The sequence below is a fragment of the Aethalodelphis obliquidens genome, unplaced genomic scaffold (genome assembly GCF_003676395.1).
Source record: "Aethalodelphis obliquidens isolate GAN/ISIS:26980383/991018 unplaced genomic scaffold, ASM367639v1 scaffold5, whole genome shotgun sequence".
Taxonomy (NCBI): Eukaryota; Metazoa; Chordata; class Mammalia; order Artiodactyla; family Delphinidae; genus Aethalodelphis; species Aethalodelphis obliquidens.
This window is the reverse complement of record NW_020837949.1, coordinates 27,057,775-27,082,615: the sequence shown is the minus strand read 5'-3', so window position 1 is coordinate 27,082,615 and position 24,841 is coordinate 27,057,775. Positions and strand designations below refer to the sequence as shown.

Here is a 24,841-nt window from a genome sequence, read left to right as displayed (position 1 = left end):
TTGATTAAAGAGGCAAGAATATACAATGGAGAAAAGACAGCCTCTTCAATAAGTGTTGCTTGGAAAATTGGAGAGCTACATGTAAGAGAATGAAATCAGAACACTCCCTAACACCATACACAAAAATAAACTCAAAGTGGATTAAAGACCTAAATGTAAGGCCAGACACTATCAAACTCTTAGAGGAAAACATAGGCTGAACACTCTATGACATAAATCCCAGCAAGATCCTTTTTGACTCACCTCCTAGAGAAATGGAAATAAAAACAAAAATAAACAAGTGGGACCTAATGAAACTTAAAAGCTTTTGCATAGCAGAGGAAACCATAAACAAGACAAAAAGGCAACCCTGAAAATGGGAGAAAATATTTGCAAACAAAGCAACTGACAAAGGATTAATCTCCAAAATATATAAGCAGCTCATGCAGCTCAATATCAAAAAAACAAACAACCCAATCCAAAAATGGGCAGAAGACCTAAATAGACATTTCTCCAAAGAAGATATACAGATTTCCAACAAACACATGAAAGGATGATCAACATCACTAATCATTAGAGAAATGCAAATCAAAACCACAATGAGGTATCACCTCACACCGGTCAGAATGGCCATCATCAAAAAATCTACAAACAATAAATGCTGTAGAGGATGTGGAGAAAAGGGAACCCTCTTGCACTGTTGGTGGGAATGTAAATTGATACAGCCACTATAGAGAACAGTATGGAGGTTGCTTAAAAAACTAAAAATAGAACCACCATATGACCCAACAATGGTAGCGATGACCCAACAATCCCCCTACTGGGCATATACCCTGAGTAAACCATAATTCAAAACAAGTCATGTACCACCATGTTCATTGCAGCACTATTTACAATAGCCAGAACATGGAAGCAACCTCAGTGTCCATCAACAGATGAATGGATAAGGAAGATGTGGCACATATATACAATGGACTATGACTCAGCCATAAAAAGAAACGAAATTGAGTTATTTGTAGTGAGGTGGATGGACCAAGAGTCTGTCATACAGAGTGAAGTAAGTCAGAAAGAGAAAAATAAATACCATATGCTAACACATAAATATGGAATTGAAAGAAAAAAAAAGGTTATGAAGAACTTAGGGGTAGGACCAGAATAAAGACGCAGATGTAGAGAATAGACTTGAGGACACGGGGAGGGGAAAGTGTAAGCTGGGACGACGTGAGAGAGTGGCATGTACATATATACACTACCAAATGTAAAATAGACAGCTAGTGGGAAGCAGCCGCATAGCACAGGGAGATCAGCTCGGTGCTTTGTGACCACCTAGAGGGGTGGGAGGGAGATGCAAGAGGGAGGAGATATGGGGATATATGTATACGTATAGCTGATGCACTTTGTTATACAGCAGAAACTAACACACCGTTGTAAAGCAATTATACTCCAATAAAGATGTTTGAAAAAAATCAAAAAAACAAAATAAAATAAAATAAAAAAATAAAGAGAACAACAACAAAAGAATAAAGAGGAAAAATTAAAGAAGTAAGCAAAAACTTCCAAAAAAGGTTTTAAGCTAAATATAACACATTTGAAAAAATTTATATATTACATTGATGTAAATATATAAAAACAATAGGAAGTTATAATTATATAGTAAATTATAATGATGTAATATACATACAATTGTAATTCCAGATCAAGTTCTCACTGAACAGGAGGAGTGAGTGAGGAGGAAGAAGAAATGAAGAAAAGCCTGCTAGGGTCCTTGACTTGTTCATGGACAATATATAGAGCCTGATTAAATATGCATTTGGTATTAAAAAATTAAGTCCATTAAAATTTTTTTATGAGTAACCACTAGAAAAATAGAAACAAAGTACCTACTTCTGACCTATGAAAGAACAAAAAAAATGGAAAAGAAAACTTTAGTCAAACCAAAAAAAAAAAAAAGTTAGTAAAAATAACAAACAAGAATAAATAATAAATCAAAAACAAAATGAGATGACAGTAATGAGTACAAAAATATCAGTAGTCACACATAATATAATCTTGCTTACAACAAGAAAGATATAAATACCAAGCACTGAACTCAAGAAGTTCAAGAATAAAATAAACATGATACAAATAAAAAGGTACCTATCAAGATAGAAGAACGTATTAAATTGAAATTTACTCCTTTTACTGTCTTTTAACCAATCCCTCTGTTTACAGTTCACATCTCACTTCCATCTTCCACAGAACCTCCAATTCACTTTCCGAGATTCTGTGGGGCAAACTGATTTGGTTCTTGACGCCAGCCCCCTTGGCAGGCATTTAGATTTTCACTTCCTCTGCTCAAGTAAGTCAATGCTTCCCCATCTGCTTTACAACTTTAAAAAATCGACTGACATTTACTCTTCTCTCTTCCCATATATTCTTTGTTCCTGTATGTTTATGCTTTTCTTATTCCCTTAATATCATTTTATCCGAGTTTGGAAAGTGTTGTAGTGTAGTGTAGTGTTGTTCATTTCCCCACCTAATAGCCTTTCTCTCCGACTTCCTTACTAACAAAATCTCAGTCTTACTGAGGAGCAACAATATGAAACTTTAAAAATGTAATTATCACATAGTCCCAGCAGGGACAGTGAAGTCACATGACCCAGTTCAGGTCAATGAGATGCAAGTTGAATCACTGGCAGGGGCTTTCAGGGAAAATTCTTGAATGGCATCCATGGGACATGCTCCCTTGATGTCTCCCTTCTTGCAGAATGCAGACATTATGCTGCAGGTTCATTAACCATTTTATCATCATATAGTAACAAGTTCATGATAGTAAGATTAATTATTAGAGTGGAAGGGTAAAAGGAATTCAGGTTCCTGATGACATCACAGAGCCACCAGCCAGGCCCCGTACAGTAAGAAATTAAAAATTCATTTGGACTGAGAAAATAAGAATCCATCAGGCTTGAATACCAGGCACGAATAAAGTCAGCTACAAAATTAATAGGAAGCAATATTTTTCCCAAGGACACTATGCAGGTTGTTATGACATTAGTAAAATGTCATAACAACCCCTTCTTTGAGTGACTACTATTTTCTTTCTCTCTGAGAAACTTTGTTCTCTAAAATCATAATCTATCATAAACTTTGTTGTCTGAAATTAGATCACTAAGAATGAAACATCCCACTCTTGCCTGAAGGATCTGTGTTATTTTGACAGAGAGAAGCAGCCTTGATTTACAACGAACGTGCTGAACTTCAGAGAAGAAACACATCCACATCTCTCTCCTAACTTTGTTACCAAAGGAACAGGACTCTTTGGTCCATGTCTCAGTCCAGACTTGATGCTGACCCATCTACACGCAACCTTGTTGGACAGAGACAATCAAAATACTGTAACACTTAAATTTCACCAAAACTTCACTCCTCCCCAAAAGTCTATAATAACTCCCCCTTTTCCTTTTGTGTAAATTAGTTTGGACTGAAAACGTAAACATTTTCAGGCTGGAATAATTGCAGGCACTGATAAAGTCAACTACAAAGTTAGCCGCGTGGTTCCCCTGCTGAGCAGTCTCCTTCAGTGCAATGAGTCAACAGACCAAGACTACAGGCTCCTCTCTCAACGTCCTAAGCTGATTGGGCTAGAGCAGCAGTCTAGCTCCAGGTTTCTTGTCATGCAAAAAACAAAATCACTGCTTTCAATTCTTTTTATTCAAGCAAAATGATGCTAGGAAGTAGCAGAGATAAAATGCATATGCTTTGTATGTCATGTTTAACTGATATCCCAAATGTTTAACAGGGTAAAGGTGTCCACTCTTCCCCAACTGATCAATGTACTTCTGAGCAAGACCTGCAATTTTTCATGAAAATTGCAAACTTACTCTAAAATTCATATGGAAGAAAAACTTGCGTTAATAGTCAAGACAGTCTTGAAAAGGAAGAACAATGAGGTAGAACCTAATGGACCAGGCCTCAAAATATATTACAAATCAGTAGTAATTAAAGCAATACATTACTGACATAGAAAAAAACGTATACATTAATGAAAGAATGCAGAAGTCAGAAACAGATGCATATATATATGAAAATTTAGTATACATTACTGTGGAGAGAATAAACTTGAATATTCATGGTACTGAGCAGTTGGCATTACATTTGGAAAAAATAAAATTTAACATTTCTTCATATCATTTTTAAAAATCCAGATAAAGTTGTACACACACACCAACTATAAAAGAAAGTTATACTTATGACTGTGGGATGAAACAGCCTTTTATAACAATACATAAAATGCAAAAACCATAAAAGGGAATATTAATAAGTTTGACTATAATGAAAGACATCATAAACTAAGTATGAGTGATAGGTGGAGAAAAAATATAAAAATATATTTAACATCTATAAGGAGACAACAATTTTTTCAAATAATATGTACTACTGGTGAAGTCAGCATGGAATGGGCTCTTATAAATGGTTTATGCATACATCATTTGGTACAAGATTTCTGAAAAACACTTGGTAATATCTAAAACTTTTAAAAAGTCATCATTTTTTCCCCTAGTAATTCAACTTCTAACATCTTCTCTAAGTATTTTTTAAATGCACACTACAATTTATATAGCATTAAGATTTTGATGAAAACATGTCTAAATGTCCTAAAAAAGAAAGTAATTAAATTATAGTGTTAACATTGTGGAATAAAATAATGCCGTTAAATTGTTTATAATAAATACTAAAAGGTAGAGAAATGATTGTGATATAATGTTAGGTGTACAAGAAACTTCTTTAAAGTTCCATGTATAATTATCTCCCAATGGAAAGAAAAAGAAAAATCTGGGTGAGGAATTTTTTGCAAATTTTTTTTATGATTAATGTCATTTGGAAAAAAAGAAGGAAAATACTATATTGACTATGTTTAGGGTTAGATATTGAATAAATTTTTGTTTAAAATGTATGGTGACAGAATATCAACAAAGAGACAGAAATTTTTAAAAAAAGAACCAAGTGGAAATTTAGGAGTTTAATAGTAAAATAATTGAAATGAAAACACAAAAAACAGGCTCAACAGCAGATCTCAACTGGCAAAAGAAAGAATAAGGAATTTGATGATAGATCATTAGAAACTATCCACTCTGAAGAAGAGGGGGAAAAAAGGTAAAGGAACAGAGACTCAGAGATCTTTAGGACACCATCAAGTATACAAGCATACACAAGTACTAAAGGGAATTCTCCAAACTGAAAGAAAATGATATTAGATGTTAATTTTAACTCAAATGAAGAAATAAATAGCACCAGAAAAAGTAATTATGTAGGTAAAATATAAAAGACTATATAAATATATTTTCCTCTTTTCTACTCTTATTTAAAAGTCAATTGCACAAAAACAATAATTATAAAAGGAATTACAGGGCTTAGAACATAAACAGAATGTACATGTTTGTATGATAATAGCACAAAGAAGAAGGGATAAACTTGGAGTTCTATTGGAGCAAGGTTTCAATACTTTATTAAATTTCAGTTAGTATTAATACAAAGTATGTTGCTATAAATTGAGATGTATATTCTAATCCCTAAATTACACTTGGAGCAACCACTTAGCAAACAACTAAAAAAATTTTTTAAACAATAAAGCAATAATAAAAAAGACAACCTCATTAAAATTGGACAAAGTATCTGAATGTACATTTCTCCTAAGAATATATATAAATTGTTAATAAGCACATGAAAAATATTCAGTATAATTAGCCATCAGGGTATGCAAATCAAAACCACAATGAGATACCACTTCACACTCACTAGGATGGCAATAATCCAAAAGTGCTGATAAGGATATGGAGAAATTGGAATCCTCACACACTTCTGGTGGGACATAAAATGGTGCAGCTGCTTTGGAAAACAGTCTGACAGTTCCTCAAAAAGGTTAAACAGAATTACCATATGAGGGCTCCCCTGGTGGCACAGTGGTTAAGAATCCGCCTGCCAATGCAGGGGCAAGGGTTCAAGCCCTGGTCCGGGAAGATCCCACATGCCACGGAGCAATTGGGCCTGTGCGCCACAACTGCTGAGCCTGCGCTCTGGAGCCCACGAGCCACAACTACTGAAGCCCGCGTGCCTAGAATCCGTGCTCCGCAACAAGAGAAGCCACCGCGATGAGAAGCCCATGCACTGCAACAAAGAGTAGTCCCTGCTCGCCACAACTAGAGAAAGCCCACGCGCAGCAACAAAGACCCAACTCAGCCAAAAATAAATAAGTAAATAAATAAATAAATTACCATATGATCTAGCAATTACATTCCTAGGCAGATACCAAGAGAAATGAAAATACATATCCACATAAAAACTTGTACGTGAATGTTTATAGCAGCCTTATTCCTAACAGCCAACAAGTAGAAACAAATCAAATGTCTATCAACTGATAAATGGGCAAACAAATTGTGGTATATATATTGACCTACCTACAGTAGGTATATACAATTGGGTACATACAATGGAATATTATTTTGCAATATAGATTGCAATATATTGATACATGTTGCAACATGGATAAGCCTTGAAAACATTATGCTAAGTAAAAGAAACCAGTCACAAAAGACTCCACATTGTATGATTACATGTATATGAAATGCCCAGAATAAGCAAATCAATAGAGGCAAAAAGTAGATTAGTGGTTGCCTAAAGCAGAAAGGAGTGGAGGGAAATAGGGGCTGGCTGCTATTGGACGTAGGATTTATTTCTGGGATGATGAGAATGTTCTAAAATTGACTGTGGTAATGGTTGCATAACTCTGGTTACACAGTAAAAAGTCATTTAGTATTCGCCTATAATAAAAGTTATCTTACCGCCTTTAATCTTTTAGCATGGTATTCTGCTGCTGAAAAATATTTTCCTGGTGCTACCAGTTTATCAGTCATATTTGATACATACACACCAATTTTAGTCATCTGTGTGGATGTTGTATTTGTAGTTTGCTGGAGCTTTCTTCTCTGAAAAACTGTCTAAAATAAAAACATTCAAAAAATTTAAATAAATATCCACTATATACACATAAAGTGAGTAAAGAACATATTTTCCTACACATTTAAGTTAATATCTTTTATTATTTTAATTACCATATAATTCCCTAGAAGATTTTAATTTTAGAGAGCTACACAATAAAACATTTTTTGATTCTGTAGCTTCAAAATCCTACATGGAAAAATAAAAATATTACCTGTGTATCCCTACAAAATGCATTCAGTTTTTCAGGAATCTTTTTAGGTACAGTTTGTGTTCCAGCATTGTGATATTCCATTCCTGTTACTTTATGTCTGAATCCACCAAGAAATGGTTTGTGAAAATCAGATTTTATAATCTCAACACCTACTTCCTGGTACTGATCAATGCCTGAGGAGATAAAACCAAGATTAAATGAAAGTTCAACTACAAAGGGACTCTAAAAAAATACTTTATCTAAAAGATATCAAATAACTAACCAGTTTGTACTCTGACAGTTATGATTTGAGAGGCATCACTTGATCTATCTAGTCTTTTGATTGGATATAGAAATGGATGTAAAGAAAAGATTTCAACTTGGACAATATCCTGGGGCTTAACTCCATGTTGTAGTAGCGTCTGATGGTCTTTAATAAGCATTCCTAAAAATGAGATAAAATTATAAAAAGTGTTATGGCAAAGAAATGATTATATGTACTCATTTTAAGGGATGGGAAACATCAATGGTGCTTATATGAACACATATTGTTTAATTACCCAATAGCGTATTGATGATGTCCACCTCTTGCTGTATTATTAGTATCAAAAACTCCACAATGGAAAAAATTAAGGTGGTACTCCTGAGCAAGAATTCAGCATTATAAGTAAAGTAAAAATACAACTCTCAACTAATCAGAAATACAAATATACAATAACCATGCAATTATAAACATTTAAAAATAAAAAACACATTCTATAATATAAGCAAAATCATATTCTAAACATCGATTCTCTAAAAAAATCACAATGTTGTATACATAAGCATAGGACATATCCATATCAGGGAAAGCCTGATTATTTTAATACACACTCCTAATGTATACACTCAGAGTTCTAAAGAATCCCTTCCTTTCTGTTTCTATAATCAGAAATTCATATAAATTAATTCATGCCAAGGTAGAGCTAAGACTCAGTTTTTTGCTGAAAAAAGTGTACATCATCACCTTACTTTTATGTTTTATTGCTTCAACTTATACCCCCAACCCCACTGGTTTATTTCATAAACTGACTATAAATTTCTTTCTGTATTTTAAGGCATACATAAATACGTACATTGTTACTGGCTGCTACTTTGTATAATGATAGAAACTATAACAGTTTTCCAATGTATGTTCTTTCTAAATTACAATTAGGAATTTAACATAGCAAAGGTTTGTTTTACTCATTCTTAGAAATATGTCAGATACCACTAGTCTATTTTAGCTGTGTTCAAGAAAGCACATTCAAAAATCTTTGAGTTTTGGGCTTCCTTGGTGGCGCAGTGGTTGGGAGTCCACCTGCCGATGTGGCGGACGCGGGTTCGTGCCCCGGTCCAGGGGTATAAGTTGGGCCGGGGCCGTGGCCGCTGAGCCTGCGCGTCCGGAGCCTGTGCTCCGCAGCGGGAGAGGCCACAGCAGTGAGAGGCCCGCGTACCGCAAAAAAAAAAAAAAAATTAACGTTATATGGATTTTGCAATAGGTTGAATAATGGCCCTAAAATATATCCATGTACATTCCTAGAGTCTATGGATGCTACCTTATATGGAAAAAGTGACTGCAGATTTTATTAAGTTAAGGATTTTGAGATGGGTAGATTATCCTGGATTATTCACATAAGCCTTAAATGTAATCATAAGTGCCTTTTAAGGGGAAGGAGGAGGGATATTTGACTACAGAGAAAATGATATGACAGAAGCAGAGAGAGATTTAAAGATGCTATGCTGCCGACTTTGAAGATGAGGAAGCCCAAGAATGCAAGAAATGCAACTCTGGAAGCTGGAAAAGGCAAGGAAGCAGACTCTCCCCAGAGCCTCCGGAGAACAGCCCTGCTGACACCTTGATGTTATCCAAGTGAAATTGATTTAGGATTTTTGGCCTCCAAAACCATAAGCAAAATAAGCCACTAAATTTGTTAATTGTTACAACAGTCATAGGAAACTAACAGAGATTCCTCTTCCAACTAACACAGAGCCCTCTTCAGCCCTCTAATTGTTTCTATTGTAGGCTTAGTCCCACCAAACTTGGACTCCAGTTCTAGTACTAGAAGAAAGTACCTGTCTTAGAGAGTGGTTGGCACAGAATCAAGCTCTTTTTTTATTGCTGCTGACATAAGCCAGTGGTGATGCATGGTATTTACACATAAAGAAGAAAAGTCATGAAGTGCAAAGAAATAGATTCTTAGGTACCACTGGCCAGGTGCTCAGTCTCAAAGTGCTCTCTCTTCTCCAGTTTTGAACTTCACCTTATAGTTAATGCCAAGCAGTTCCAAATTCCCTTTTTGGAGTCATACCTATATTTAAGTTCAGACTCTGCCACTCATAAGCTTTGGGAATTTGCAGAAGTTCCTCAAGCTTTAGTTTCCATCTCTCAAAAAAAATTAATAGTAATACCTACCTCAAAGGATTTTTGTGTAGATTGAATGATAATGTGATAATGTAGGCAGAATATTCTGTAGAAGGACTAGCACATAGTAAGTGCTCATTGAATTAGCCATCATCATCAACATGATCATTATCATCATCAGTATCATTACTGTTACAATAACTATTTAAATTTTAGCTTTGTTTCCTCAATCAAGCTTTAGTAACCTGTTGTTTGAATACATGAACATCTTACTATTGGAGCACATTCATTACAATAGTTTTCTAAAAATAATTTTGAAACAGAACTGATTGTTTTTCTCTGATTTGGCAAGGAGGAAGAACTTCATAGGTATGGCTTATTCCTTTTTAGCACTTCGGATTTTCCCACCAAAAAAATGTTCTTATTGCCCTAGAAACTTGTGGCATCTTTATAAGTTAATATCAAACTTTTTAAAATAAAATATTATGATCTGTGCAGGCATATTCTACAGAAACATTTCCTGAGCTATTCTAGTCTGCTTAATTCTATCACAGTTACTAAGACCTCAGCCTCTCATGACACAAGGCTAATATAAGGTGGGCTACTCAATATTGCCCACAAAATATAAATAAAGTTGAACATCATCAGAATGTGAACTGATCTTAATGTACAGAAGACTGATAAACCATTTTCAGTCCTCTTCTTTTTCTATATATACATGCTCATTCATCATCTATCTTTTTAACCTCATTTCCTCCTACTTCCCATATATAATTTACTTCTATTCCCTCTAAATTCCTTACTACTTCCCAAAAGTCCCAGGTTTTCTCACCTCTTTGGGACTTAGCAAAAGTATTATCACTTTTATCAGATGAAGCTTTCTAGAATCTCCCAGTTTCCTTCCTCGCTATTCTCACAGTTTTTTGAACATATCTCCATCAAAACATTTACACACTGTGTGGTAACCACAGCATACATCTTCTTCCTTCCTAGTCTGTAAACAACTTGAAAACAGGGATTTTGTTTCATGTTTCTTTATATCTTTGGCTCTTAGCAAAGTATTTGGAACAAAGTATGTCCTCAATAATAATGTGTTGAATGAATGAATATATAACCACAGTATAATGTTCAAACAGTAAACATGAAGATATTTAGTTTAACAAATCAAAGAGAAGTCTTGATAAGTTTTATTAGCCTCCAAGCTTACCTGCACATCTCATCTGCAGGACATAAGATGGGACATCTAATAGAGATGAAAAATGATCCTTGAGGCGTTTTAGAACAGTGTCAACTTTAAAGGGCATTATAATTTCCTGGCCCACAGGAAGAAGTACAACTTTTACTGTAGAAAAAATAAGAGAAAAAAAGAATCACAGTTAAAAGCAAGGGTCAGCATCATAGAATCCACAGGCAGAGAAATATGGGACAATTTGTAATCACATAGAATGCAGGTTGTCTCTGCCATGTTCTCCCACCACACCTCCATAATAAGAGCTACTGTTCATTTTCTAAGAGGAGAAGTGACAAACATTCAGTTGCAGCATTTTGCTTTGAAAATCAATGCATAATCTCAAGAATTAGCATCAATGGTCAATGCCTGCTCCCCCAACTCCAGCTCAAAGTTCAGATCTCTCTTGCATTGCCTTATATGAGGATCAGTGCACGTTCGAGATTACCTCCTTGCCCAGAATACTGTGAGAAGGAGGAAATGAAACTAAAGTGCTTTTAAAGATTCTTTTAAAATCATTTAAAATTTTTAAAGATTCCCAATATCTGGTATATATAATTCAGATATAAACATAGGAAACATCTCAGAACATCAAGTGTTTTTGTGTAGTATTACAAAGGGAGACCCTGAGACCTGAACTTAGAAACATACATGCTTTGATTAGATATTTATACCATGCATCAGGAAATCAGTGTGTACTCATGAAGTTAAGAAAAACCAATAGGGAAATTTTCAAAGAAAATTTTCCTTGACCTTGCGATGACAAAAGATTATCTAAGTCCATTCTTCTTCCCATAATTGATTTATATCTATAGCTGGCAAAATGCAAAACAGAAAATCATTGTTTTTTACAAATATCTGGAATAACTATGCACAAATCTACTTTTCACAAAAATGGACATTATGTAGCTCACTCCCAACTCTATAAAATAAAAATCAAGACACATGTTAAAAATAGAGAAAAACTGTTATTATAAAATGATTATCTGTTCAGAAATTATAGGGAGGGTATATAATACTTAAAAACTAATTATGATGGGGTAAACTTTTTACTTTTATATCTACAGACTTTAAATTTTAATGGAGAAGATATAAGTAAGATGGAGTGGAGAGTACACATGTAGACCAAAAAGTTTCATATATTTCTAGATGCCTGACATGACAGTTTTCATAAAGCTCTATGAGACATTCATCACTAGTCCCAGCATGAAATGTAACAAGGCATTATTGATGCTAAGGTTCTTTAAGCTTGTTAAATATTATTTTCACAGTTCTCTCTTAGTAAGAGAACACTCTCACAGATGCTACATTATCAGAAGGCTATTTTAATTGTTTACTGGATTCAACATTCTATGATTAATGTATTTTAAATTTTCCATAGCAGTGACTTCCTAAGCTTTGGGAAGGGAAAGTTTGTTCAGGAATCTGTGAGCCTCAGGAAGTACAGGACCAAGACCACTTTCTTTTTAAATCATCATATATTTGGTAAAAGCTATAATCACAGAATTATCAAAAAATGGAGCCCAAATTCACAATGAATAATGTAATTGAGGGATAACAGCTTCAATTAGGCATAAATGGGCTTGATTACTTTTCCTCCTCCTTTTTATTCTTACTTGCAAGAGCTAACTACTCCACTAGATTCAAAAGCTACATTGTACCAGCCAGACTAAGCTGCTGTTATTGTTAAATGATGACCCATGTTCTCCACTCTATGGATGGAAACTCTCTCAAAAGTTATGGACAAGGGAGGAAGGAGCAGTCAGTTAACCACCCAGGTAGAATTCTCCATGTAACCACCTTCTTGCTGCTCCCCTTCTGCTTTGTTATCAAGAATGTAGTAATAACTTCCACATGCCATGGGATCAACATTATGTCTTTAAAATTAACCCATAATGAAAGACAACAATGATTTTTCTGAAGCTTAATATAAAGTTAACACTAAGCAGAAATATGGAAATATGTAAAAGCAACGAGATATGTAGAATGAGTACTGTATATGAAACTAGAAAAATATGGTGTCAAGTTCCCATCCCCCTACTTGCTAGCTATGTACAATTAATTCCAAAATGGCATGCAAAAGAATTACAATTATACTCAAAAATTTCTCCCTAAACATTTTAAGAACCTATTTTATTTTGGAAAAACAGAGAGACAACACTTTAAAATTTATTGATGCTCCTTTATTTAGGGAAGTAGATACTGCAGAATAAGGGAGAGGCTTCACACATAATTAAGAGATTCAAGTGGCATAGCCACAGAGGTTTGGTGGATAAGAGAGTGGGAAAGTAATATCAAATATAAAATAAATCTTCAAGCAAAAGCAAACAAGAAAAAACAACCATTCTTCAAAATGAGGCGGAAAAAATACCCTATCATCCCTAGGTAATACCTGTTGCTGACGAATCTTTCATTGATGTTTTCAGAGACTCCTCTACAGCCTTTATTTTTTCCAGAAATGCCAGAGAATCTTTTGAATATTGTTCAGCTGACTGCACTGCATTATCAGATTTAGCTAGAGATTCTCCACCGTCTCCTGGAGAATATGAAACTTGTTCATCTGCCGTAACGTCTTCCATGAGTTGCTTGCCATCATTTAGTTCCAGGTTTAAAACGCTCTGGTCACTCGGCTCCTCAACACGTTTTTCACGGCCCCCACTAGATGGTTCTAGTTCAGATTCACAGTCTTCAGTTTGATCTGACTCTGGAACCTCTTCTGAGGGAACTGGAATATTGGTAGTCCCAAAAGCATCCTCTCTTTCTTTTGATGAATCAACATTCTGAGCATCAGATCCTTCCTCCTGGTCAGACATTGTCCTGAATTAAAAATAAATAAATAAATAATACATATATATATATATATATATATATATATTTACTACACTTAAAACTTCTACACCAAATATCAAATTCATTGCTGGCATACAGCAATGTTCATAGTATACTATAATGTGGCTCATTATTTTTTTAATATTATCTTAGTAATGGCATTAGGCAAAAAACATTGGTGAATTTTTAATAAAAACACCACAGAAAGTAAACATGTGTACCAAAAAAAGAACCTCAAAACACAATAAATTTGAGAGAAATATTCTATGAAGAATATATTTTAAAAATTCTAAAATATATTGTCATCTCTTATTCAATGAACAATGCCTTGTGAAAGAAAAATTTTTTTCAATAGCCTTTTTTCTAAAAAAGTCTATTTATGCTTCTGACATTGCAACTGAATAGAAGCTCCAAGGAACCTGACATCTCCACAGCAACTATATGCTGGAAAGTACACACTGTAGTAGCTTTGCTCTCACAAATTGTAGCAGAGGTGTCCAGTGACCTCTGTCCCCCAAAACAAACATATCAACAAACAAATGTGGGTTGATCTTGGAGCTAACTAGGGCCTAAGCTACAGCAACCAAGAGTTTTAGGTTGGGAAACAGTACGACAGCATACAGGAGCTTGGGCCAGGGTGGGCCAGAGCAGCCCAGAGCCAGGCATCAGAGGCAGGAGCTGGATCACAGCAGTGAGAAGCCAGTATAGCCAGGAGCCTACCTATAGAGGTTGGCAGCCAGGGAAAGGGGATAGGGGAAGTGACCCTGAGGCTGATTTCTGAGGCAAAAGCACAGGGAAGATTAAAACTTGAAATAGTAGTGCGATGGAAAAGCTGTGTTTGGGACTTTCACTTAAGCATAGATCCTTATGGAGAAAAAAATTAACCTTAGTGAAGTTCTCTGGCTACCAGATGACAAATTAAAAATAATTAATAATAACAATATCCTGAATAAAAATGTATACTTGTTGAATTCAATGAATACAGCATTAAAGCTGAAGAGAGAACTAGTGAACTGGAAGATAAATCAAAAGATTGTATATAGACTGTTGCAAAGAGATAAGGATATGAAAAATATGAGAGATTAAGAGCCATGGAGAAAAGAATCTCCCTGCCAACTCAAGGGGACTTGGGTTTGAGCCCTGGTCCGGGAAGATCCTACATGTGCGCAGCAACAAAGACCCAACACAGCCATAAATAAATAAAAGAAAATTTTAAAAAAATATATTAAAAAAACAACAAAGAGTGTGCAACAGAGACTGCACGTAGCCTGTGAAGCCCTTTTCAGAAAAAGTCTGCCAGCCCCTGATCTGGCATGTGCCAAATTGGAGTCCTAGAAGAAAACAAAGATGGAAGGGAGAAAATATCATAAAAGGTAATGGCTGAAAAATTTTCAAAACCGATTAAAAATATGAATCTACAGGTCCAGGAAGCACAATATAAAAATATACTTAACAGGATAAATAGAAATAATTCATAGCCATTTATATTGTAATTAAATTACAGAATAACAGAAAATCCGAAAAGCAAACAGTGATCAAGGACATATCATCCACTGTTTTGAATCATATTTGCTGGCATTAATGCAAAGGAAAGAAAAGTAAAATCATTGCAATTTCTCATCAGAAAAATAGAAGCCAAGGCAATAATAGACTAATTAAAGGAAGGTTAGCACATGACTAATTAAATTAGCACATGACTAATTAAAATAATAGACTAATTAAAGCTATCAACCCAGAATTGTACACCCAGCAAAACTATCTTTCAAGAAGAAAAACAGAAACATTTACAGACAAGTTATCACCAAGATATCTGCTCTAAAGGAACTTCTAAAGGATACAATTGAAGAGGAATAAAATAGGCCCAATGTAAGTCTGAAGCGCAAGAAGGAAAGGCTAACAAATAAATCATAAACATATGGGTAAACCCAAATAAATATTGTCAACACAAAATAATAGCAGAAAATTAAAATATGAGACAATAAGAATATGTAACTGGGAAGGGAAAGATGACAATAAACTATTATCAATTCCTTATACTGTTTACAAAATTGAGAGCTATGATATTCTTAACTCTAGACATTGTTAAATTAAATATGCATAGTTAAACTTCAAGAACCAATAAAAGAACTGAAATAAAGTTTTAAAATTCCGGAACAATAAAGAGAAAAAAAATGAGACAAAACTGAACAAAACTTCAACTTTTAAGAAGTTCGAGAAACTTCTTTAGGCTCTCACCCACACACAAAAATCTTCCTTTTGGTTATTTTCTCCTATAACAAAGTTTAGTGGCCTGATTAGAAAGAGAGCACCATAAAGAAGCCTTACCTCCTAGCAACATAATTATCTACCCTTTTTGGAGAATCTGAGATAATGCTTTTGTTTCTATCTGGTGGGTCAGCCTCCCCCCAAAATGGCCAAGACAGCATCTTCTAAAACAGCAACAGCAACAAAATCAAAAACTTCTGCTCTTCAAAAAAGACAACTAGAAGAATCAAAAGGCAAACCATACACTGGGATGTAGTTTTTTGCAAAACTCTTAATCTGATAAAGGACTTGTACACAGAATATACAGAGAACTTGCAAAACTCAATAATAAGAAAAAAAAACAGTGAAAAAAATGAGGAAAAGATTTAAACAGATCCATCACCAAAGAATACACACAAGAAAGCAAATAAGCAGAGCCAGGACAAGATTGAGGCAAGCGTGGCACCTGCGCTACCTTATACACGCACTTGCACCTGAGAATAAATGCCTCCTAAAATTTTAGACCTAGTTGCCTCACTCTAACCCTGGCCCTGAGTACGAGCACATGAAAAATGCACAATATCATTAGTCATTAGAGAAATGAAACTTCAAATCACAATGAGATTTCACTACACATCTATTAGAATAGTTTTTAAAAAATTTTAGCCCAACAATAGCCAGTGAGTATGAATACAAGTGGAACTCTTTCTTATACCTTGAGGCAAAATGAAAACTGATATAGCATTTGAGATAACTGTTTGTCAGGTTTCTTGTAAAATTAAACACATTTATCATATGACCCAGCAATCTGTATCCTTTACCCATGTGGAATGAAAAACTACATTCACTCAAAATCTTCACACAAAAGTTAATAAAGGCTTTATTTTTAATCACCAAAAACAAGAAACAACACAAACGTTCCTTAGCTGAGGAATGGATACACATACTATGATGCATTCATAAAATGGAATACCACGCATAAATAAAAAGGAATAAACTATTGATACACACGTGTGAATCTCAAATAAATTATGATAAATGAAGAAGCCAATTCTAAAGGCTACATACTGTATTGTTCAATTAAGTGAAAAAGCAAAGCTCTTGGTTCACAACCTCCAGAATTCCCTGGGTAAAACAGAAATTGAACCTGGTACACAGAGGGCAAGGACAATCGAAGAAAGAGGCAGACCGCTCCAGATTGCAGGTGGCAGGTTTAATAAGCAAGGACACTTACAAAGGAGGATTGTCTTAGGCAGCCTAAAGACAGTAAGTCTCAACATCTACCCGCCAAAATCCTGAGTTTATGAGATCTTAACTGGGTTCAGTCAGGTATACAGTTCCGATGGTCTCAATAGCACATCTCCTAGTCCAGGAACAATGGGCAGAAGGTACATTCCAAGGACAGGAGAGGGGGAAAGAGCCTCCGATTGCCCTCCTGGGTAGTGGGTAAACCGGAGGTCATGTCCTTTCAATGACCTCTCCTCCACCAAAAGCACATACCAGTATGTACAATGTTACAGATAAGACTACTTTTGTATATGTGTAGAATACCTCTGGAAGGTGAACTGGAGGACAGGGAGTTGGGGAACATGGGTGCAAGACAGATTTTCACTGTTCATTCTTTTTACTGTTTGAACTTTTAATTATGTATTATGTATTCAAGGGTAAATGTTATAATCTTTAAAAAGTTGTTTAAAAAGAAAAAAAAACACTCTATGATTGCATACAAAAATGTCCCCCTTTCACCTACAATGCATAATTTCGTTGGTATATCCAGAATATTAGTGTAAGTAGTAAGGCAGAGATACAGTTTTCCCTTCTACCAAATAGACTTGTTGAGCTTTTAAGTTTCTTAAGAGGGCACAGCAAAGACCGTGGGTGTAGAGGAGTGAAAGAGGAATGTCTCAAAGCGCTCTATTTACTAAAGACGAAAAATGGTCACCATGGATGGCTAAACATTTTCTAATGCCAGACTGGGTTGCACACACGTCTTGCTTCTATATTATTAACCGTGATAAACACTCGAGGTGGGAGGTGAGGTACACCTCCTAGCTTGATGCCGCTACTTCCGAATCCCAAATTACAGATAAGAGCCAGAAAAGGAGCCAAGAAAGATGGGATGCTTTGCGCAGTTTTTGGGTTTTGGTTTTTTTTTGCGGTACGCGGACCTCTCACTGTTGTGGCCTCTCCCGTTGCGGAGCACAGGCTCCGGACGCGCAGGCTCAGCGGCCATGGCTCACGGGCCCAGCCGCTCCGCGGCATGTGGGATCTTCCCGGACTGGGGCACGAACCCGTGTCCCCTGCATCGGCAAGCGGACTCTCAACCACTGCACCACCAGGGAAGCCCATTGCACAGTTTTTTAGGCAAAGGTGAAACATTCCCGAGTGGCCATACAGTCCCCAGAGCCCAGGTTGCATCAACGCCCCGCACAGAGCCCTCGGAGTCCAGCGCCTTAGTCACCCGCTCAAGGTCGGCCTAGGGGTCGGGCCAGTCTAGGTCAGCCAGAACCTGTCCTCCTACCTAAGAAACGCAGTTAGTCGGGTAGAAGCGGTTTCCCGGGCTCCTAGAAAGCCAACTCCACACGCCGAATTCTGTTTCCGGTTGTATCCTAGCAACCTCCCCGGCACCACTCCCGCGAGAAGAGGCGGTGCCCGCGCTTAGAAAAAAAGGGTCGAGTGATGGAGCCAGGGGAGGGGGCGGGGCCAGGGGAGGGGGCGGGGCCAAGGGAGGGGCAGAGAGAAGGAATGAAGCAGAGGTTGGGGCGGGGTGAGGGAGAGAGCGGATTTGTTACCTACTCGCTACCTAGGTCCGAAAGTGGTTCTGATGGTAACCACTCTCTAAGCTGTCTTTCACACTTGTGAAATGGCACAGTTCTCCGAACCAAATACTGACAGCGATTCGCGCTATGGATATAAAAAAATCAGGGTTAGAGAAAATGTAAATATGAAGTGAGAGTGAGGACTTAAGCAAAGGAGAACACAGGTGTACAACAGGTGCCTACTTGTTTTTCTTAAATTTGGAACTTGGCTCTTAACTCCCTTGCAGCCAAACAGAAAAGGGAGTTAGCAGCTATTAAATAATTCCGTTTTTAAGTCAGGAGAAGCAAAGTTATTGTTAATCACTGAATTATAAACGCTTTTTTTCCCCTATGACTATAAATTCTTTAAATTGAGAAGGTTTTTAAAGAAGCACGTATTATTGCGGGAAAGGATCAATTGTGTTCCTATTGTATATGTAGTAACAAACTTCATGTGGCTTCATAATAGCTAACATTTATTATTATTTGTTACTAAGCACTTACATATACTTCTAATTTAAATTTTACAATGACTTTTTAAAGGAAGAACTGTGATCAGCTTCCTCTTACTAATGAGGAAACTAAGGCTCAGAGAGGTTTGGTGGGGGAACCAGAAATAAACGCAAGCAGTGTGACTCTAGAACCTCCATTTTTAACCACTATTCTATGCTGCCTTTGACCTAAAACCGTTTGATAGTTAAAAAGGATGTAAGATTAATTAATAAAATTAAAATTTGTGTTATATATAGTACAGGTCCATTCTTCCTTCATAATGTTCAATGTCTTCATTCCTTTATGCCATTCTGTTGAAATTGCATTCTCCTCTCCCCAATAACTTCCTAATGGCCAATGTAATTTTTTTCCGTCTTTATCTCATTTTAAAATAGATATTTCTTACTAGAACAATATAAAATATGTGTTATATTCTCAGATGAAATTGGCTTTGCTAATGGTTTTAGATTAAAATGTTTTTGTTTTTGTTTTTTTTGTCTGCACCCGGTCTTAGTTTCAGCAGGATCTTTAGTTGCAGCACGCGGGATCTTTTTTTAGTTGCGGCATGCCAGATTTAGTTCCCCGACCAGGGAGGGAACCTGGGCCGTCTTCATTGGGAGGTTGGAGTCTAAACCACTGGACCACCAGAAAAGTCCCAAAGCATATGCATTTAAATCATTTCATGAATCCACATATTCATGAAGAGCAAAGGTCATTTTGATAACCACTAGTGTTAGTCTCTCATGAATAAACCAGATGTTGCTGGAGATATGCAGACAAATTCTTCCCAGTGATCCCTTACTCCCATCTTCAAAATCATAATGTATCTTAAATTTTACTAGTAATGAGAATTTAATTGGTTTTAAACACTCACCTTTCTGGGTTTCCTGTTTAAAATGTATCATTCACTGCCCTCCCTGTTAGGGACAGTATGAAAAGCTAGATATAGTCATAGAGGCAGGAGATGGAGGCATGAAAACCTGGTGGTAGATAACTTAAGTACTTCACCATCTTAAATGTGACTTGATACCCACTATATGTTCATATTTTATTTATAGTTTGCTGTGGAGGCGATTTTATACAACTCAGTTTTACAATATAAGACTAACTTAATTGGTAGGCTTCCCAGGTAGTCTATACAAGTTGGAAAGCACATCAAAATCACATACATACATATGTGTATATACACACACACACAGATATACGGTTGTTTGGTTATATAAAATAAACGTAAATGCAAGCTGAAAATAACCAATCAGAAAAAGACCCTCAATTCTAAAGGTGGAAAAGTAATTTAAAATACCATTTTACTTTTCACCATAAACCTTTGCATTTTTCTCAGGATTTATTGCCCAAAATGACTTACCTTTATTTCTCATGAAATAAGAATCCACCTTTATTTATCTCAGCTTTTATTTATACATTTCTTTTAAAGTATTTTTATTTTTACAAAGATGCCATCTAGTGGCTTTATGAAATCAAGCATTTCAAAGTATTTCCCATTGTTACTTCATGCTAAAATGCAAATGAATGAATCAGAAAAAAATATTAGAATAATTTAGACCAAGGATCTGAAAATTATTCTTTAGAAATTATCTGTAAGAACTGAATTTGGATCATAATACCTTTATGAGCTTGTTAAGAGACTGGAAATACAGATCCATAGTCCCTTTTCTGAAAACTTAAGGGACAGATGTGTTTGAAATTCAGGTTTTTTTCAGATTTTTGAAAGGTAATATGGACAAATACTGTATATTCTGTAACACCTTCAGTGGGTCTGGGGAAGTACTCCAGAAGCAAATACATTAATACTTCTGTAACAAAATATATTCATAATCACATTAAAGTGGGATAAAGACCATAAACAGTCTTTTCTCAATTCAGGTCAGGGTTTGCTTCCAAATGAATTATTAAAACACTTCCCGTTTTCAAACATTTTTGGAGTTTATAATTTAGATATGGAATTGTGGACAATATTTTACCCTAAGAAAAAGAACCAACCCTCCAGTCACAGAAAAAGAGAGTTAAGTGAAATATTATCATAAAATAGTAATGTTTACCTTTAGAAATGCCTAAAATGTTCACCTGAAAAAGAAACCAACATATTTGAAGATTATGAGAAATCTCAAAAAAGAATCTGCAATGCTTTTCATTTAGTCATGTATAGAAAGAAGCGAATTGACCATTCATATCATGTACGCACACAACAAAAAATAAGCAACTAATATAAAACGAAAGACCACTTTGAAAACTCTATGTTAGCAATGTGTGGCAAGTTAAATTTGAGTTCTATAGTACATTCCAAAAAAAATTTTTTTTAACTTTGGTTTTCTATTTCTTGTTTCTATATATGATTTGCCATGTTCCCTTTCCCCTGCCTCTGTTTATGAAACCACGTGTTGAAATGTCATCATTCTCAGCCCAGATCCATTGTGTGACTCTTTTGAGCACTGTCGACCCTCATTAGACACGTAATATGAATAAGAAACAAACTTTTGTTGTATTAAGACACTGGGATTTAGGGGTAGCCTATTCTAATTCACTATTTTTCTCATATTTTCCTTCACTAAGGAGAGTTTTGGCTAATTACCTCTAAATGAAAACATTCGAATAAATTTCTTCAGTCCCCATAAATAATTCAATTTCTGTATCACATTCCCACTTTGATTTTGTTGGGGAAGAAGAAATTTTCCTCTACCCTTCCAGAGTCTTCTGCCTGGTCAAAGAATTAGGTTGACGTGAGACAGATTAACAAGAGAAAATCACACAAATTTTAATAACACATAACATGGGAGAGACCCAGGAAGACTGAGTAACTCACCAAAATGGCTGAAGCCCTCACATTAAATACCATCTTTAGCTAAAGACAAGAGGATGTTGTGAGTAGTGGTTTGGGACTTCAGAGGGGAGGAAAGCATTTCACAAGGATATAGAAGAGCGAATGTTTGGTAAATAAATGTTTGCTGGGCCATGCAGAGACAATGGAACACGGAAGTTTTAACAGACTTTGCTAGGTTCCTCCCTGTCTATACACCTAGTTCATACTATAGTTATGTATGGTGATAGCTTCCTTCAAAATTTCTTCCTGAGTCGTTTAGGCCTTGATTGTTTTCAGCTCAAAATAATCTGCATACCACAGACATATTGGGGTGGCAAGTTTTGCTCCCCTACAATTTCTTGTGAATTCTATTGAAAATAAACCTCTTCATTCTCCTCTAAACCAAACTCCTATCTTCTCATTTACTTTTTTCTCCATTGTAATTGTAGTATAGACTGCCATCCCACCAAGTACTGAGTTTCAAAGGAAATTCTGAACTAAGATGCAAAATACTACTCATGGTATGTTTGGTGATTCGTTGCTTTACCCTAGACCCCAGAACACACTTGCATAGGCAGTTTCTTTAACTTCCATTTGTCTATATAGCCCTTGAGAGTGGGAGTAAAAAGAAAAGGCTGATATTAACCTATATGTGGGAATTTTCTTCGATGGAGCACTGTTGATTTTCTCCCTTTGAAGAAAAAATGTGAGGGTAGCAAACTGCCCTCCAGCGATTAAGAAGCCTGATATAGATAACTGGGGACATGGCAAGGGTTCAAGCTCTAGTCAGTCCTCTCTTCAGTTGGAGAACACGGTAGGCAAGGTCCTGCAAGACCTGAAGATCTTGGCTTTTTGAGAAAAATGAAAGTGATTTTCAATTTCATGGGAGAGTTCCTGGGTAAACAGTAGAACACAGACTCTGGAATACTGTCTTGGCTGTTAGAAGGAATTAGAAGAGCTGGCCCAGTGGGAAGGCCCATTTGAAAAGCCTGATGAAGCATCAGGTAAAGAGACTTAACTTCTGAAGGCAACACAGCAAGTCTTCCCATTGTAGTAGGTCCTAAATTCAGCTACTTAAGAATCTGGGGACAAGAGTCATGTGGATTTGAGGAAGCTCTCACCTGGACCCAAGTGAGAGGCAGGCAAACCGGCTAGGTTGACCAGCTGGGCTGACCTGGGGAGAAGTTGCCCTGCACTCCACTTTGCAAATGTGGACGAGGCAGCCCTCAGGGACCCTTGCACTTAAGAGAGCTGGCCTCAGGGCCTCTGGGGCCTCTCCAGCTCAGAAATGGAGGCTGACAGGTTGCTCACCCCTGCACCCACCAGCATCACAAGAATAATGTAAGCTGCCTGATCTTCTCCATTTGATAGATTTGACAGAAGATTGCTTTCCTTTTTATCTAGTATCCTAATCTTCATGGCTGTGCTCAAAAATAAATCTGTTTTGCCTTGTAACCACAAAAAAGCTCAATTAGCTTCACTTCTCTAACTATACTTTAGGATTAGAAAAGGAAATTAAAACAGAGATAAGCTTCCTTACTTCCATCCTTAATTCTGAGGGAAAGGAGTCAGGGAGTGGAATAATGGGGAAGAGGCAAAATGACACCTGAAGTCTGGCGGCACATGATGGCTGCCACTGCTGGCATGATATCCTTTCTATTCAGAAAGGCAGACAACTTCCCAGCTTCTCCTGATCAGAAAGATGGCAACCCTCAAGGCTGAGCCATATCCTGTGTGCCCAGGATAGCCATGGCTTATACCTATTATTCTTATCACACTTCCTTTCACTCTCACAATCATTACACAATGAATGAAAAATTATATGCTTATCCTGGATATAAGCCATTTTCATCCCAAAGGAAAGAATGCCAGAAATTTGAATATTCTGCACTCAGTCCACAGACTGGAAAAAGGGGGCATCACTTTGCTGCTACTTTCTTCTTTGTCTGCAAAGCTCAAACTGATTAGCTTCTTTTTCTTGAGGTGCCTGGATTAGGGTGATTTACTTGAATGAGACCTATGAGGAGCCCAGGGAGACTGAAATGGGCCACTCGGAAAACTACTCAAATTAGTCTAGAAGCCACTCAACAACAACTGAAGATCTTTAAATAGAAGAATCAGCTGCAACAGATCAGGAAAGGTTAATCTGGAAGTTTATAAAAAGCACCTGGAAAACATCGGCAGCCATAAAAACAATCAGGTGTAAGATTATAGGGGCAGTTGGAATGGCAGCTAGGAAGTGTAAAAGAGTGGACCACACAGTGATGTCTTTAAGATACCTATCCCATTAACATTATCTGCCTATGATCCATATGAAGATTTCTGTACAAAATGAAATCCTGTTTATTAGTTCAGTTTTTTACAGGTACTTTGACAGAAAAAGTTAAGAAAGCAGATCTACATTCTTTTTTTTTTAGATCTACATTCTTTTGGTGCAGTCCAACCAGTACAAGCAGGAGGGACAGCATCCCAAGAATATTCATAAAAAAATATAATGTTTAGGAGCATGAGTTCTGGAGCAAGACTGTCTAGGTTCAAAAGTTAACTCCACATCTTACTATGTAACCTTGGGTATGTTATTACACTGTCTCTTTGCCTCAGTTTCTCCAGGGTTCCCATGTTGCCTAATTGCAGGGGAGCACTACTTGCAACTGAATTCTGGTTTCTTTTTCTGGAAAAATTTGCAGCATCTGACTCTTAAGAGCTGTAATGCAGATCTAATGAGTAACATTAGTCAAGTACTTAGAAAATTGCCTTTTCTATTAACAAACATTAGTCATTATTATTATTACTATGACTACTACTGCTATTCTACAACTAGCATTCTAATTTCTGATGTAAACATCGTATAAGGTCCCCTTTTATTAACAGCCACAGGAGCTCTGCTGGTGAAATATATAAG

The 24,841-nt window shown here is 36.3% G+C and overlaps 1 protein-coding gene across 2 annotated transcripts in view; it reads right to left on the bottom strand.

The window, feature by feature from the left end:
- IQUB (IQ motif and ubiquitin domain containing) overlaps positions 1-18,452 on the bottom strand; it is a 124,892-nt gene extending 106,440 nt beyond the window's left edge. For both annotated transcript variants that reach the window (XM_027102063.1, XM_027102062.1), the window contains exons 1-6: positions 18,353-18,452; positions 13,151-13,575; positions 10,738-10,872; positions 7,431-7,592; positions 7,169-7,341; positions 6,798-6,953 (exon numbers count right to left, since the gene is read on the bottom strand). In XM_027102063.1, the coding sequence (XP_026957864.1) occupies positions 6,798-6,953; positions 7,169-7,341; positions 7,431-7,592; positions 10,738-10,872; positions 13,151-13,571 (1,047 nt within the window). In that variant the 5' untranslated portion in view covers positions 13,572-13,575; positions 18,353-18,452. The remainder of the gene's footprint in view (positions 1-6,797; positions 6,954-7,168; positions 7,342-7,430; positions 7,593-10,737; positions 10,873-13,150; positions 13,576-18,352) is intronic.
- Positions 18,453-24,841: the final 6,389 nt, after the last annotated feature.